At 44.8% G+C, this 17,329-nt stretch overlaps 1 protein-coding gene across 6 annotated transcripts in view; it reads right to left on the minus strand.

Annotated features, from left to right (window-relative positions):
- Positions 1-17,329, minus strand: part of LOC127569933 (interferon-induced GTP-binding protein Mx3-like) — an 81,245-nt gene that overhangs the window by 24,252 nt on the left and 39,664 nt on the right. Inside the window, exons 1-4 of one of the 6 annotated variants that reach the window (XM_052015014.1) lie at positions 12,718-12,935; positions 9,076-9,174; positions 7,177-7,395; positions 3,770-3,962 (exon numbers count right to left, since the gene is read on the minus strand). In XM_052015014.1, the coding sequence (XP_051870974.1) occupies positions 3,770-3,962; positions 7,177-7,395; positions 9,076-9,156 (493 nt within the window). In that variant the 5' untranslated portion in view covers positions 9,157-9,174; positions 12,718-12,935. Of the gene's footprint in view, positions 1-3,769; positions 3,963-7,176; positions 7,396-9,075; positions 9,242-11,492; positions 12,026-12,717; positions 12,936-17,329 lie in introns of those variants that run through there. The other 5 variants (XM_052015011.1, XM_052015009.1, XM_052015010.1 and 2 more) reach the window with 5 other exon arrangements.

A 17,329-nucleotide genomic window follows, 5' to 3' on the forward strand; every position in this document is an offset into this window, starting at 1 on the left:
GTCAACATGGATTTACCAAGAGCAAATCATGCTTGACTAATCTACTGGAGTTTTTTGAGGATGTAACCAGGAAAATAGACGAGGGAGATTCAGTGGATGTTGTATACCTCGACTTTCAGAAGGCATTTGATAAGGTGCTGCACAGGAGATTGGTGGGTAAAATTAGGGCTCATGGAATTGGGGGGCAGGTATTAACGTGAATAGAAAACTGGTTGGCGGATAGGAAACAAAGAGTAGGGGTGAATGGATGTTTCTCAGAATGGCAGGCCGTGACTAGTGGGGTGCCACAGGGCTCGGTGCTGGGACCGCAGCTGTTTACGATCTATGTTGATGATTTAGATGAAGGCATTGTGAATAACATTAGCAAGTTCGCTGATGATACAAAGTTGGGTGGCAGTGCGACATGTGTAGAAGAAGTTAGGAGAATTCAAGGTGATTTGGATAGGTTGGGTAAGTGGGCAGATACTTGGCAGATGAAGTTTAATGTGGATAAGTGTGAGGTTATCCACTTTGGGAGCAGGAACAGGAAGGTGGATTATTATCTGAATGGTGTGGAGTTAGGTAAGGGGGAAATACAAAGGGATCTAGGAGTCCTTGTTCATCAGTCACTGAAAGTGAATGAGCAAGTGCAGCAGGCAGTGATGAAGGCTAATGGAATGTTGGCCTGTATTACAAGAGGAATTGAGTACAAAAGCAAAGAGATTCTTTTGCATTTGTACAGGGCCCTGGTGAGACCACTCCTGGAGTATTGTGTACAGTTTTGGTCTCCAGGGTTAAGGAAGGATATCCTGGCTATAGAGGGCGTGCAGCATAGGTTTACGAGGTTAATTCCGGGGATGTCGGGACTGTCTTATGCTGAGAGGTTGGAGAGACTGAGATTGTACACGCTGGAATTGAGAAGATTGAGAGGGGATCTGATTGAAACATACAGGATTATTAAGGGATTGGACAAGATAGAGACAGGAAATATGTTCCAGGTGTTGGGGAAGTCCAGGACCAGGGGGCATGTTTTAAGAATAAGGGCTAGGCCATTTAGGACAGAGGTGAGGAAAAACTTCTTCTCCCAGAGGGTTGTGAATTTGTGGAATGCACTGCCTCAGAGGGCAGTGGAGGCCAATTCTCTGGGCACTTTCAAGAAGGAGCTAGATAGGTTTCTTATAGATAGGGGAATCAAGGGATATGGGGTCAAGGCAGGAACAGGATATTGATTGTTGATGATCAGCCATGATCTCAAAATGGCGGTGCAGACTCGAAGGGCCGAATGGTCTACTTCTGCTCCTATTGTCTATAATTCATTACACAGTGCAGTTACATTGAGTTAGTACAAAGTGCATTGATGTAGTACAGGTAAAAACAGTAACAGTACAGAGTAAAGTGTCCCAGTTACAGAGGAAGTGCAGTGCAATAAGGTGCAAGGTCTCAACAAGGTAGATCGTGATGTCATAGTCCATCTCATTGTATAAAGGAACCATTCAATAATCTTATCACAGTGGGGTAGAAGCTGTCCTTAAGTCTGGTGGTACATGCCCTCAGGCTCCTGTATCTTCTACTCGATGGAAGAGGAAAGAAGAGAGAATGTCCCGGGTGGGTGGGGTCTTTGATTATGCTGGCTGCTACACCAAGACAATGAGAGGTAAAGACAGAGTCCAAGGAGGGGAGGCTGGTGTCCGTGATGTGTTGGGCTGTCCACAACTCTGCAGTTTCTTGCGGTGCTGGGCAGAGCAATTGCCATACCAAGCTGTGATACATCCAGATAGGATGTTTTCTATGAAGCATCTGTAAAAGTTGGTGAGAGTCAAAGGGGACAAACCAAATTTCTTTAGCCTCCTGAGGAAGTAAAGGCGCTGGTGAGCTTTCTTGGCCGTGGCATCTACGTGATTTGACCAGGACAGGTTGTTGGTGATGTTCACTCCCAGGAACTTGAAGTTCTCAACCCTTTCGACCTCAACACCATTGATGTAGACAGGTGCATGTACACTGCCCCCTTTCCTGAAATCAATGACCAGCTCTTTTGTTTTGTTGACATTGAGGGAAAGGTTGTTGTCATGACACCATTCCACTAAGCTCTCTATCTCCTTCCTGTACTCCGACTCATTGCTGTTTGAGATATGGCCTACAACAGTGGTATCATCTGCAAACTTGTAGATGGAGTTAGAGCAGAATCTGGCCACCCAGTCATGAGTGTACTCCCTATACACTAGAGGGCTGAGGACGCAGCCTTATGGGGTACCAGTGTTGAGAATAATCATGCCGGAGGTATTGCTGCCTATCCTCACTGATTGCGGTCTGTTTGTTAGAAAGTCAAGGATCCAGTTACAGAGGGAGGTGTTGAGTCCTAGGTCTCGGAGTTTGGTGACAAGCTTGCTTGGGATTATTTTATTGAAAGCAGAGCTGTAGTCTATAAACAATAGTCTCACGTAGGTGTCTTTACTGTCCAGATGCTCCTACTCCCTATACACTCATGACTGCATGGCCAGATTCTGCTCTAACTCCATCTACAAGTTTGCAGAGATGCCACCATAGTGGGCTGTACCTCAAATAATGATGAGTTGCAGTACAGGAAGGAGATAGAGAGCTTAGTGACCTGGTGTAATGACAGCAACATTTCCCTCAATATCAGCAAAACGAAAGAGCTGGTCATTGACTTCAGGAAGGGGAGTGGTGCACATGCTTCCATCTACATCAAAGGGGCTGAGGACAAGAGGGTTGAGAGCAAGTTCCTAGGAGTGAACATCACTAATAGCCTGTTCTGCTCCAACCACATAGACACCATGGCCGAGAAAGCTCATCAGTGCCTTGACTTCCTCAAGAGGCTAAAGAAATTTGGCATGTCTACGTTGACCCTCACCAATTTTTATTGATGCACTATAGAAAGCATCCTGTCTGGATGCATCATGGCTTAGTATGGCAACTGCTCTGCCTGTGACTGCAAGAAACTGCACAAAGTTGTGGACACAGCCCAGTACATCATGGAAACCAGCCTCCCCTCAATCGACTCTGTCTATACTTCTCACTGCCTCGGTAAAGCAGCCAGCATAATCAAAGACTTCAACCACCCTGGACATCCTCTCTCCTCCCCTCTCCCATTGGGAAGAAGGTATAAAAGCCTGAAAGCACGTACCATCAGGCTCAAGGATAGCTTCTATCCTACTGTTATAAGACTATTGAGTGGTTCCCTAGTAAGATAAGATGGTCTCTTGACCTCACAATCTACCTTGTTATGACCTTGCACCTCGTTGTCTACCTACACTGCACTTTCTCTACAGCTGTTACACTTTATTCTGCACTCTGTTATTGTTTTACCTTGTACTACCTCGACGCACTGTGTAATAAATTGATCTGTATGAATGGTATGCAAGACAAGATTTTCCATTGTCCCTCGGTGCATGTGACAATAATAAACCAATTCCAATCTCTGCCATAGTTTATTAATGTCTTGTAAACTGATCCTATAATCACATGCTTATCTACAAAGATCTGGCCAGAGTTTCTTTTGTTTCTATGCTCTTTCTTTTTCCCTTTGAGGGAAAGGTGTTTTTCTTCAAATCCAGCTGCTGCTTGATGGAAGATTGGACACCAGTAAGATGAGTGATGGCCAGCTGTTCCCATCTTGTGAAATCCAAGCCGGTTTTGATGAGGTATTCCTTTTGTGTGCCTTTGTAGCACCATCTTTAGCCACTATGGGATTTCTGACTACGAGTAGGACATTTATATACAACATACAAGTCTATAGACAAACAGTTAATGGTTGACTCCAAAAGTTTCTTACCACTCCCTCTGGGAAGTGACACTCCTGAGAGTGCCTCCAAGACTGAGCTCTTCCCAGAGCTCTGGTCACCAATCACTGCAATGGCTGGAAGCCCCAGATCCTTATCCACACCAAATCCTCTCAGCGAGTCAATGAGATCAATGCATGGTCGTACCTCTTGCTCATATTGATTGGACAATGAGGTTCTCATTGCCTAAACAGAGAGGGAGATAGAGAATCTTCTATAATTGTTTCCAGAATAAAAATTTAAATGGCATTTTCCATTGTTTTAACAGAAGAGGAGAACAGTATGTATTTTGAGGAATGAATTGGGTCCTTGGAAAGAATGGTAATGGAGACCATCTTCAGTAAGAGATCATTCTTCAGTAAAAGTTAGCAGAGTTATGCACAAGGATAAAAACAGACAAGGAATAAAATCTCTAAAGTGAGACAAGACCAATTTTACCAGGCCAAAATATGATTTAGCAACACTGGAAACAGCTTTTTGAATGTTTGAGCGGTTGGGAGATTTTCAAGGAGAAGACAGTGTGGACTCAGACAAAATATATCCCCAAAAAGAAAAAAAAGGGGAACTTCTAAAGCTAAACCAATATGGACACTGGGAAGTGTACAAGGTACTGTAGGTATACAAGATAATATATATTGTGAACTCAACAGTCTAAAATGCCTGAAAGAGCACGGAAGGTCAAAAGTCAAAGTTGAGTTTATTGTCATATGTACAACAGGAGCAGACTCGATGGGCCGAATGCCCTACTTCTGCTCCTTTGTCTTCTGAAGTACTTGTATGCACAGGCACAATGAAAGGCACATAGAGGAACAACAGAGGCACATAGTGCAAGTGAAATTAAGGGGGAAATCAGGAAGACAGTAAATGTATGACAAAATATAGGTATGTAAAATTAAGGAAAAATGTGGATTTTCATTTACACACATGTAGCTCTTCAATGGCTAAAATGCTTTTGGGGATAACCCGATGTTGTGCTAAGTGCTACATGTGCCTTTCTTTCATTTTACCTCGCACACTTACTTGAGCAAAGTAACAGAAATTTCCCAGTGTCCATTGGGTATAATCTAATGCACGTTTGAGAAGGATAAGCAAAAATTGGATGTACCGGTATTACAGTTGAGTAAAGGTAACTACAGAGGCATGAGAGAGGAGCTGGCCAATGTTGATTGGAAGGGGACCCTAGCAGGGATGATGGTAGAGCAGCAATGGCAGCAATTTCTGGGAGTAATTCGGAAGACTCAGGATCAGTTCATCCCAAAGAAGGAGAAGCATTCAAAAGGAAGGATGATACAACTGTAGCTGACAAGGGAAGTCAAAGACAGCATAAAAGCAAAAGAGAGGGCATACAATGGGAAGCTAGAGGATTGGGAAGCTTTTAAAAACCAACAGAAGGCAACTAAAAAAAGCAATAAGATGAAATATGAAATATGAAGGTAAGCTAGCCAATCATATAAAAGAGGATACCAAAAGTTTTTCAGACATATCAAGTGTAAAAGAGGGGCAAGAGTGGACATTGGACTGCTGAAAAATGACGCTGGAGAGGTAGTAATGGGGAACAAGGAAATGGCAGACTAACTGAATAAATATCTTGTATCAGTCTTTACTGTGGAAGACACCAGCAACATGCCAGAAATTCGAGAAAGTCATCGGGAAGAAGTGTGTGTAGTCGCTATTACTAAGGAGAACATGCTTGGGAAACTAAAAGGTCTGAAGGTAGATAGGTCACTTGGACTGGACGGACTACACCCCAGGGTACTGAATGAGGTAGCTGAAGAGATTGTGGAGGCGTTAGTCGTGATCTTTCAAGAATCACTAGAGTCAGGAATGGTTCTGGAGGACTGGAAAATCACAAATGTCACTCCACACTTTAAGAAGGAAGGGAGGCAAAAGACAGGAAATTTTAGGCCAGTTAGCCTGACATCAGTGGTTGGTAACATGTTAAGAGTCCATTACTAAGGATGAGGTTTCGGGGTACTTGGAAGCACATGATAAAATTGGCCAAAGTCAGCATGGTTTCATTAAGGGGAAATCTTTCCTGACAAATCTGTTGGAATTCTTTGAGGAAGTAACAGGCAGGATAGACAAAGGAGAGTCAGTGGATGTTGTTTACTTGGATTTTCAGAAGGCCTTTGAAAAGTTGCCGCACATAAGGCTACTAAACAAGATAGGAGCCCATGGTATTACAGGAAAGGTACTAACATGGATAGAAGATTGGCTGACTGGCAGAATGCAAAGAGTGGGAATAAATGGGACCTTTTCTGTTTGGCTGCCGGTGACTATTGGTATTCCTCAGGGATTTGTGTTGGGTCCACTACTTTTCATGTTATATGTTAATGATCTGGATGACAGAATTGATGGCTTTGTGGCCAAGTTTGTGGATGATGCAAAGAGAGGTGGAGGGGCAGGTAATGTTGAGGAAACAGAGAGTCTGCAGAAGGACTTGGACAGGTTGGGAGAATGGGCAAGGAAATGGCAGATAGAATACAGCGTAGGGAAGTGTACGGTCATGCACCTTGCTAGAAGGAATAAAAGCAGAGACGATTTTCTAAACAGAGATCAAATCCAGAAATTGGAGGTGCAAAGGGACCTGAGTCCTAGTGCAGGATTCCCTAAAGGTTAACTTGCAGCTTGAGTCAGTAGTGAGGAAGGCAAATGCAATGTTAGCATTCATTTCGAGAGGACTAGAATATAAAAGCAAGGATGTTATGCTGAGGCTTTATAAGGCATTGGTCAGACAACATTTGGAGTATTGTGAGCAGTTTTGGGCCCCATGTCTAAGGAAGGATGTGCTGGCATTGGAGAGGGTCCAGATTAGGTCTACAAGAATGATCCCAGGAATGAAAGGGTTAATGCATGAGGAATGTTTGATGGCTCTGGACCTGTACTCACTGGAGTTTAGAAGGATAGTGGTGGGGGGTGGGCGGGGGAAGAATCTCATTGAAACCTACTGAATATTGAAATGCCTGGATAGAGTGGATGTAGAGAGGATGTTTCCAGTAATGGGAGAATCTAGGACCAAAGGGCACAGCCTCAGAATAGAAGGACATCCCTTTAGAACAGAGATGAGAAGGAATTTCTTTAGCCGCAGGGTGGTGAATCTGTGGAATTCATTGCCAGAGACGGCTGTGGAGGCCAAGTCATTGGGTATATTTAAAGCAGAAAGTTGATAGATTCTTGATCAGTAAGGGCGTCAAAGATTATGGGGAGAAGGCAGGAGAATGGGGTTGAGGGGGAAAAATAAAAATGATTGAATGGCAGAACAGACTCGAAGGGCCGAATGGCCTAATTCTGCTCATGTCTTATGGTCTAATTCAGGAGAAAGAGTAAAAAGCAGGATTGCAATTTCATGGAAGCTTGGGGGCAAATCTGATTGTAATCTTCATAAAATAAGGTCACTTACCTTAACTGAAATACTTTTCTGTTCTTTCTGTTCTTGTCGTGCCTCTGCCACGCCAAACGCAGACAGCCAGACATCATTCTGAAAGCCAGGCTTTGTGGAGTTAGTGATGTCTCCATTGGGGACCGGAATTTCGTTCACACCATCTTGTACTTCATTTGGTACATGTTGCCCAAAGGAAACTGTATCTGTCTGTACCATGTAGTCAACTTCCATTTTTTCCTAAAATAGAAAAACAACTTTTTAGCTCCGCACCAATAATCACCCATGTTGATTGATCATCAAGCAAAACCATATTCAGTCCATATTTTTCCCCAATTTGAGAGAGAGAACAGTAGAGCACAGGGACAGGCCCTTCAGCCTATACTGTTGTGCCAAACTAATTAAACTAGTAATGAAATGCCTAACTAAACTAATCCCTTCTGCCTACACAATATCCAAATCCCTCCATTTTCTGCACGCCCATGTGGTTATCTAAGAGCCTCTTAAACACCTCTATTGTATTTGCCTCCACTACCATCCCTGGCAGCGGGCTCCAGGCACCCACCACCCTGTAAAATCCGTGCCCTGCACATCTCCTTTCTAGTTACCCCCTCTCACCTTAAGTGCATGTATTAACCATGTTGACGCTGGGAAAAAGATACCAGCTGTCTACTCTATCAATGCCTCTCATAATCTTATGAACTTCTATCAGGTCTCCCCTCAACTTCCGCCACCGCAGAGAAAACAACCCAAGTTTGTCTAACCTCTCCTTATCACACATGCCCTCTAATCCAGGCAGCATCTTGGTAAACCTTTTCTGCACCTTCTCCAAGGCCTCCACATCCTTCTGATAATGGATATTGGTATTGGTATCAGAATTGAATGCAATACTCCAGATGCAGCCTAACCAGAGTTTTGTAAAGCTGCAAAATAACTGAATTGAATGGGCCTTGCCAGTAACAGTGTACTGTCCCTTTACAATTGATCTCCCAAAGTGCAACACTTCACATTTGGCTGCATTAAACTCCATCTGCCATTTTTTTTACCCATATCTGCAACTGATCTATATCCTGCTGTATCCTTTGGCAATATTTTACACTATCCACAACACCAACAATCTTTGTATCATCTGCAAACTTACTGACCCACCCATCCACATTTTCATCCAGGTCATATACATACATACATATATCACAAACAGCAGAGATCCCAGTACAGATCCCTGCACAACACCACTCGTCACAGACCTCAAGCCAGAATAAGTCCCGTTGATCACTACCCTCTGTCACTTCTGAATCCAAATGGCCACGCTACTGTGAATCCCATGCATCTCAATCTTCCGGATGAGCCTACCATGAGGGACCTTGTCAAACGCCTTGCTATAATCCATGGAGACAGCATCTTCATCGATCACCTTCATCACCTCCTCAAAAAAACTCAATCAAGTTAATGAGACATGACTTGCCTTGCACATAACCATGCTGACTGTCCCTAATGAGGCTATGGTTTTCCAAATGCTCATAAATCCAATTCCTAAGAATCCTCTCCAATAGCTTCCCTACCACTGACGTGAGACTCACTGGTCTATAGGTTCCAGGATGATCCCTATTTCCTTTCGTGAATAATAGTACAACATTAGGAAAGGAAAAGGAAAACCTGCTGGTCTCCTGGTTCCAATGGAGATCTACTGATTACTCCCGGAAAAGTCCAAAATACTCAAACATTAGGAGAGCAAAGCATCAAGTCTGACTCTTCATCCCCTTTCTCCCCCAAACAGCCCATTAATACCTAGGGCTGGACCCTTCTCAGCTATGCTATTGTAAAATGCTGGGGAATAGGTCAGAATTGGTTATCTGCCAACCATGCCATGTTCAGCCTTTGACACTTTTATGCTCTTTGTGTACATTGGTCATGAAGTACCTTGAACCCTGCTGTGTCTCTTCTTGATGAATGGGATTTTCGAGATTTGTGATGCTTTGAATTCTTGCTTATGGAATTCATGGAAATTTTGCAGTTAATCTGTGGAAATTATTGAAGATTTATCTTCCATTTTCATTTCTCAATTACAAAATACCAACAAATGATCCTGTGTGTGAGATGTACATGATTAAACTCAATCAAAGAAAAACAAAATGTCAGTTTTAAAGAAGGTCGTCACTTTATACAACAATGTTGATGCATTTGATAAAGAACACAGTCTTGTGTTGCACATTGTGTTATAATACCATGCTATTGGGTGGCATAGTAGAACAGCAGTCGTTTTTACTTCACAGGTCCATGGGCCTGGGTTTGATCCTGATCCCCAGTGCTGTCTGTGTGGAGTTTGCATATTCTCTCCATGACTGTGCAAGTTTCTGCTGGGTGCTCTGGTTTCCTCCCTCTTCCCAGAGCTACATTACTTGGCTACTGTAAATCGCTCCTTAGAATATGCAAGTGGCAAATTGACAGCTAGAAAAGCCAAATAGTGCAGCTTATCCACATATAAAAATCTTTTTAGCATTTTTGTGATTGTTCACCTCATTTGAAAACATGTAGGACACACCGAGCCTTCCTCGAGGCAGTTTTAAATCGATTGATTAGAGTATATCTGTTATCATCAGCTATGGTGATTATGGGCAAATTGCCAGAAGTAAAAAGGCATTTGATAATGTGCAATGCACCTCTAAAATAAATCACTGACACATTATTTCACAATAGAATCTGCAAGCAAATTACTACTGAAGCAAGAAATCTGAAAACAGAAAATGCTTTAAATATTCTGCAGTTCAGGCAGCATCTGTCCAAAGGGAAATAGAATTAATGTTTCAGCATGATGTCCAATCTATGCATCACTGACTCTAAAGTATGTGTATGAGGCAGGAAGCTTTACATCCACCTTAAAGGGAAGCTAGATGCATGCTTTAATGTGTCAACAGTGAAAGATTAGAAAGCACCTCCCTCAATATTGCTTTAAATCTCAAGAGTAGCACTTGAACCAGTGGTGTTGTGACATTACATTCTTGTTATGTTACGTTCTATATATTTCCTCTTTAGGGCAGTAAGATAAGATTTCTTTATTAGTCACATGTACATCGAAACACACAGTGAAATGCATCTTTTTGCGTAGTATTCTGGGGGCAGCCTGCAAGTGTCACCACGCTTCCGGCGCCAACATATCATGCCCACAACTTCCTAACCAGTACGTCTTTGGAATGTAGGAGGAAGCCGGAGCACCCAGAGGAAACGCACGCAGACACAGGAAGAACGTACAAACTCCTTACGGACAGCGGTAGGAATTGAACCTTGGGTTGCTGGCACTGTAGTAGCCTTTCGCTAACCGCTACACTACCGTGCTGCCCACCACACTACCACGTCCAGTATCTCGGGTGTAGGAATAAATAAGGCAGTGAGAAAATTAGTCACATGTTCAAAGCCAAACTCACAGATTAAACTGGCAATGAGAAAGAACGTTGAGAGATTGCAGTCTACAAAACCTACAAAGTATTTCCAGTACGTCTACCATTGACAGAATTTAGACACTCATACATGTGCACACCTAATATTTAAAATCTCCAGTCTTACTTAAGGGTTCACTGACAGCTTCCATTACATGCACATAGTTTGCATTCTGTGAATTGTATCAAGGAACACTGGTGGTCATGAAGACTATGAAGATTGGCGGAATACATCAGGATTATGAAGACACAAGAGACTGCAGATACTGGAATCTGGGGCAAAAATAATCTGCTGGAGGAACTCAGTGGTTCGAGCAGCATCTGTGGAGGGAAAGGAATTCTTGACATTTCAGGTCAAAACCTTGATGCAGGGTTTCAACCTGAAGGAAGCTGACAATTCCTTTCCCCCTTCAGATGCTGCCCAACCCACTGAGTTCCTCCAGCAGGTTATTTGTTGCATCCAGATTATTGCAGGATTGTCTCTCACATTGCATTCCACAATCTCTGGAGTCACTGCATAGCAACCTTAAACCCACAAGCCAACACCCACAACACTCAAGTTTTGAGCTACCCTACTGGACAAACTGATAAGAGCAGAATTATTAAAGTGCTCAAGGTGCCAGAAAATAAAAACTCATAACCACACACAGAAGTGACCATACGTTTTAAAACAACATGATATTTCTGGATGAACAACTTTCCTTAAGAAACAAAAAGCCAACACATTTACAATCGATGGTACAAACAGGACATAACACACAAGTGGAAATGATGGGCAACAGACATAACAGTGATGAGACCATGAACAGCAACACAGACACAACGACAGAGCGACTGAACTAAGCAACACAGAGCCGGGCGACTGAACCCGCAACAGGTGCGGAAACTAAACAAACATCGTACCAGAGACCGGCATACGGAGTCTCGCCATCAACGTAAACCCACTTGACACCAAATCAAAGACCGACAATTGAACCTTGGACTCAAGAGGGCGATTCCACCTTCTGTGTCTAAAGGACCATTTTCAGACCGGAGCTGAATTTGTTGCCAGGGCTTTGTGCGTGTTTGTGTGTGTGTTACTCGCGCACTCGGTTTAAGGGCGTTTGCAACACAAGCTGAGTGGAATCCCGCGTCCGAGATCTGCAAAAAGCTGAAACAGGCGTGAAGAAGTGTTGCTGCTGATAGAGGATCAGACCCTGCCCGGTGCTGAGTCTGAGCCGTCCGCTCCTTCCACGAAGGTGGACGGTGTGAACTATCACTAAGTCCCACCAAGCCAGAGGTCCCAACACAAACCAGCTACCAACACCTCCAGCCCCCGCACTATTAATGTCCTCAGGTCCCACGGAGCAAAGCCCTACTGACCTCCGAACTCCAGCCCAACCCCGCCACCTGGTCTCGCTGAACTGCCAATGTTACTTATCTCCCAAACACTGTCCTGTGCTCCAAGTTCACTGACACCCCGCCCCCTACCCTTGCCCCCACCAGCATGGACCAGGTAGGCTGACTCTTTCAACACCAATCCAAACGTGGTGGGTGAAGGCAGACTCCAGGGCTTCTGTGCCTGCTGCGGGGCACTGCTACCTTGTCAGAGATAACCCCTGTTGTTTAAGATCTGTTATTTGTGCTGTACCGTTCTACCATCCACCCCACTCCCTCCCCCACCTTTGCTGGTCGAAACATGAACAACAGCCATCAATAGCCACACACTGCCGTCTCCACACCATCTCTGTGGGCTCCCAACTGCTGCACAACACCGGCCATCACCTCCCCGAAGTCCCTGGAGATGGGTGGGGACTCCACCAGCCCAGAGAGAAATGGTTAACGAACATCTCCCAGAACCAAATTACATCGTGTTTCCCTCCCTCACCCTCCCTTAGATAAAACCGTACCCCCGGCGTCAACATTGACTGGAAAGACATCCCTTGTGGCAAACATACTGGAATAACGGAAATGGATGCTGCAAGGAAGTTAAACACTATTTAAGTGCATTATATGACGCAATATACTATTGCACGCAATAGTAGATATTTATAATTTTTGGGGGGAGGGCAGTTTGGAAATGGCGGAAGTGATTGCGAGTCTGTCTTACAAAATAAAACCTAAATGAATTCGCCTAATTAGCACGTACCTGTATTTGGCGGACGGGAATGGGTGCGTTTCATTATAAGCCGCTCAGAGCTGAGACGTTCTTAAATACACGGGCGGGCTGGGTCCACAAATGAACCATGAATGAACCAATGATTTCCACATAGAGCCACAGCAGCCAACGACGTTTCACAGTAAAATGAAACCAATGTTGCTGGTACTGTTATCGATTAAATGAAACCGAAAGTCAACCGGCTGCCGGGAGACTGGATGTGCCGGAATCGGCAACAGACCAGATGCAGGGTCTCCACCCGAATTGTCGGCCACCGCTTTGCCTCCACAGATTCTGCCTGACCTGCTGAGTTCCTGCACCAGTTTGTTTTTTGCTATAGGAGGAAACTGCCTTTTTTTAAAAAAAAAGCTGTATTTTCATATTGACAATATAGGCAGAGAAGTGGTAAATGGAGTTTAATCTGGGCAAGTCGGAGGTGTTGCACTTTCGGAGGTCAAATGAAAGGACAAAGTATATAGTCGGTGGTAGGCCCCTTAATAGCATTGAGGTACAGAGGGATCTTGGGGTCCAGGTCCATAGTTCACTGAAAGTGGATATGGTGGTAAAGAAGGCATAAGGCATGCTTGCCTTCATTGGTGGAGGTGTTGAGTGTAAGAGTCAGGAAGTCTTGCTGCTTCAGTCAGACCACACTTGGAGAATTGCATGCAGTTCTGGTCACCCCATTACATGAAGGATGTGGAGACTGTGCAGAGGGTGTGGAAGGGGTTTATCAATAGTCTTACTATGATAAGACTATTGAACGGTTCCCTTATACAATGAGATGGACTCTGACCTCACGATCTACCTTGTTGTGACCTTGCACTTTATTGCACTGCACTTTCTCTGTAGCTGTGACACTTTACTCTGTACTGTTACTGTTTTTACCTGTACTACATCAGTGCACTTTGTACTAATTCAATGTAACTCCACTGTGTAATGAATTGACCTGTACGATCGGTTTGTAAGACGAGCTTTTCACTGTACCTCGGTACAAGTGACAATAATAAACCAATACCAACATGCTGCCTGGATTAGAGGGAATGAGCTATAAGTAAAGTTTGGACAAACTTAAATTGTTCTTCTTGGAGTGTCGGAGGCTGAGGGGAGACCTGATAGAGATTTTTAAGATTACAAGAGGCATAGATAGGGTAGACAGTCAGAAACTTTTCCCCAGGGTAAGAACATAGAACATTACAGCACAGTACAGACCCGTCGGCCCACGATGTTGTGCCGACATTTTGTCCTGCTCTAAGATCTAGCTTGCCCTTCCCTCCCACATACTCATCCATTTTTCTATCTACAACCACCCTCTGTCTTCCATGGGTGAGCCAATTCTGAATCCACACAGCCAAGCTTCCCTGGATCCCATGCCTTCTGACTTTCTGAATGAGGCTTCCATGAGGAACTTATAAAATGACTTACTAAGATCCATGGACACCACATCCACTACTCTCCCTTCATCAATGTGCTTTGTCACATCCTCAAAGAATTCAATCAGGCCTATGAGGCACAATCTGCCCCTCACAAAGCCATGCTGTCAAATGTCAAACACCAATGGACATGCTTTTAAGGTTAGAGGGGGGAAAGTTTTCTACGCAGAGTGGTAGGTGCCTGGAATGGGTTACCAGGGGTAGCAGTGGAAGCAGACAGTTTAGTTGAGGAGTTTAAGAGGGTTTTATATGGAAACATGAATATGAAGGGAATGGAGAGATATGGATGATACACAGGAGGAGAACATTTAGTATAAATTGGCATCAGGATTGGCAGAACATCGTGCGCCGAATGGTCTGTCCTGTACTGTACTACTCCATGTTCTATGTACATAATTTCCGGCAAAATATTAACAAAATTTAAATAAAGACATGACCATTAAGGGACACCCAGGCACGAATGCTCAGAAGAGGGGCATGTAGACAGCTCAGGTGGACCTATCAATGGCCACCTTGGGTAGGCCCGGGAGCAGAGTGATGGGAGGGTCCCTCGACTGACTTGCGCTCCGCACTGGGTGCCCAAAGATCAGAAGAGTGGGGCTGAAGTGCAAAAGTATGATGGGATGGCCAGAGACCACGGCCACAAGCCCCAGTGGAGGCAGCTTGCTCCTCTGCCTTCCAGTCTGTTCCTTTGTCCAGCTATCCTAGCAGTCAGAGCACCCCCCTCCGCTAGCAGGGGAGCACCCTGATGGAGACAAACAATGTCCTGGACTCTGAAAAGGTCCCAGTAAAGACAGGCAACTTCTGCAGAGCAGCACAGCTGATGCTCACCACTGGAGGCTGCCTGTTATTTTTAGTTCAAAAACATATTTTATTCATAATAAAAAATATACACAAAAGAATAAACACAGTGCCAACCATTGTCCATTCATGGTCATTACATCTAGTATTGTTAACATTTTATTTAAAACCATAGCACTGTTAGCACTCATTTGGCCCTTTCAATGTTGAGGGGCTTCCCCACCCAAAATCAGTCCATGTCCTGCAGTGGAAGGAGCCCAGACTGTGGTCCTTCCCCACAGAGCTTTTGCATTCGTTGCTTCCACCTTCAGCGCGTCCCTCAGCAAGTACTCCTGCAGCCTGGAATGTGCCAGTCGGCAGCATTCCCTCACGGACATCCCGTTGTGCTGGAAGACCAACAAGTTTCGGGCAGACCAAAGGGCGTCTTTCACCGAGTTGATGACCTTCCATCAGCACTTGATGTCTGTCTCGGTGTGTGTCTCTGGGAACAGCCCACAGATCAGAGAGTCCTCTGTCATGCAGATGCTGGGGATGAACCGGGACATGGACCCTTCCATCCTTCTCCACACCCTCTTCGCAAATCCACTCTACAAAGATGTGGGTGACCGTCTCTTCCCCACTGAAGCCATCCCGAGGGCAGCATGCGTTGGGGATGATATGTCTCCTGTATAGGAAGGATCTCTCTGTGAGGGCCCCTCTCACCGCCAGCCAAGCGAGGTCCTGGTGCTTGTTGATGAGTTCTGGTGATGACCAGATGACCCTCCAGGCACTTATCCCTGCAACTTGCACCGTGCTACACCTGACCCTACACCTCCTCCCTCACCACCATTCAGGGCTCTAGACAGTCATTCCAGGTGAGGCAGCGCTTCACCTGTGAATCTGAGGCTGTCATTTATGGCATCCGGTGCTCTTGGTGCGGCCTCCTCTACATCGGTGAGACCCGACACAGATTGGGTGACTGCTTTGTCGAGCACCTTCGTTCCGTATGCCGCAAAAGCCAGGATCTCCCGGTGGTCACCCACTTCAATTCCACATCCCACTCCCATACCGACATGTCCATCCATGGCTTCTTCTACTGCCATGTTGAGGCCAAACATGGGTGGAAGGAACAACATCTCATATCCCGCCTTGGCAGTCTCCAACCTGACGGCCTCAACATCGATTTCTCTAACTTCCGCTAACCCCTTCCCTCTTCTCCCCCCCACTTCTCTCTTTTTTCTCCTTTGTGTTCCCTCATTCCTGTGGCCCTCTACCCCCTTCTCTTTCCCTTTCCCTCTCATGACCTGCCCATCCCTTCCCCTGTCCTCATGACCTGCTCATCCATTCCCCACCTCCTTCCCTTTATTCCATGGTCCACTGCCCTGTCCTATCAGATTACAAATTTGTACCATGTTAACACTCCAACCTTAGAACGGAATTATCCACTTTTTTACACTGCAGGATCTCATCTTCGCTTTATAACTGTTTAATACTTAAGAATCCCAATTTGCTCAAATCTAAAACTGAAGAAAATGAACTTCAAGATTAGATGGCTTTCATCCAGTCACAGGGTCATACAGGAGAGAAACAGCCCACAGACTCAGTGTCAACATCCAGTACCCATGTACACTAATCTCATTTTTTATTATTCTTCATTCATTCCCGTCAACTCCCCTGACGTCCACCACTCACCTACACAGGGGCAATTTACAATTAAGCCACCAACCCCCATACCTTTGGGATAAGGGAGGAAAGATATGAGGACTGCACAAACACCACACAGACAGATCAGGATTGAACCCAGGTTGCTGGAGCTGAGAGACAGCAGCTCTGCTGGCTACAAGGCAGGCATGGTAGTGTAGCAGTTAGCGTAACGCTATTACAGTACCAGTGACCCGGGTTCAATTCCGGCCACTGTCTGTAAGCCATTTGTATGTTCTCCCCGTGTCTGCGTGGGTTTCCTCCGGGTGCTCCGGTTTCCTCCCACATTCCCAAAGATGTATGGTTTACGAAGTTGTGGGCATGCTATGTTGGCGCCGGAAGCGTGGTGACACTTACAGCTGGCCTCAGAACACTCTATGCAAAAGATGCATTTCACTGTGTGTTTCGATGTACGTGTGACTAATAAAGATATCCTGTAATTTTTTTTGTCATTTTCCAGTGAATAGGCATTGTAGCCTGGTTTCCAAAACACTCTTCCTGAAATTCAGTGAGCAACCTGAATGCATTCAGTGACCCTGATGGGGTCTGACCAAGTCTCTACACAACTGTAGCATCACTACCTCACTCTTGAACTTAATGGAATTGAGATACAATCCAAAACTACACTTGATCCTTGATGTGGGCTCACAGAAAACCAAGAAAATATAAACAAAATTAAGGATGGTTAGCTG

Source organism: Pristis pectinata, chromosome 4 (genome assembly GCF_009764475.1).
Source record: "Pristis pectinata isolate sPriPec2 chromosome 4, sPriPec2.1.pri, whole genome shotgun sequence".
Taxonomy (NCBI): Eukaryota; Metazoa; Chordata; class Chondrichthyes; order Rhinopristiformes; family Pristidae; genus Pristis; species Pristis pectinata.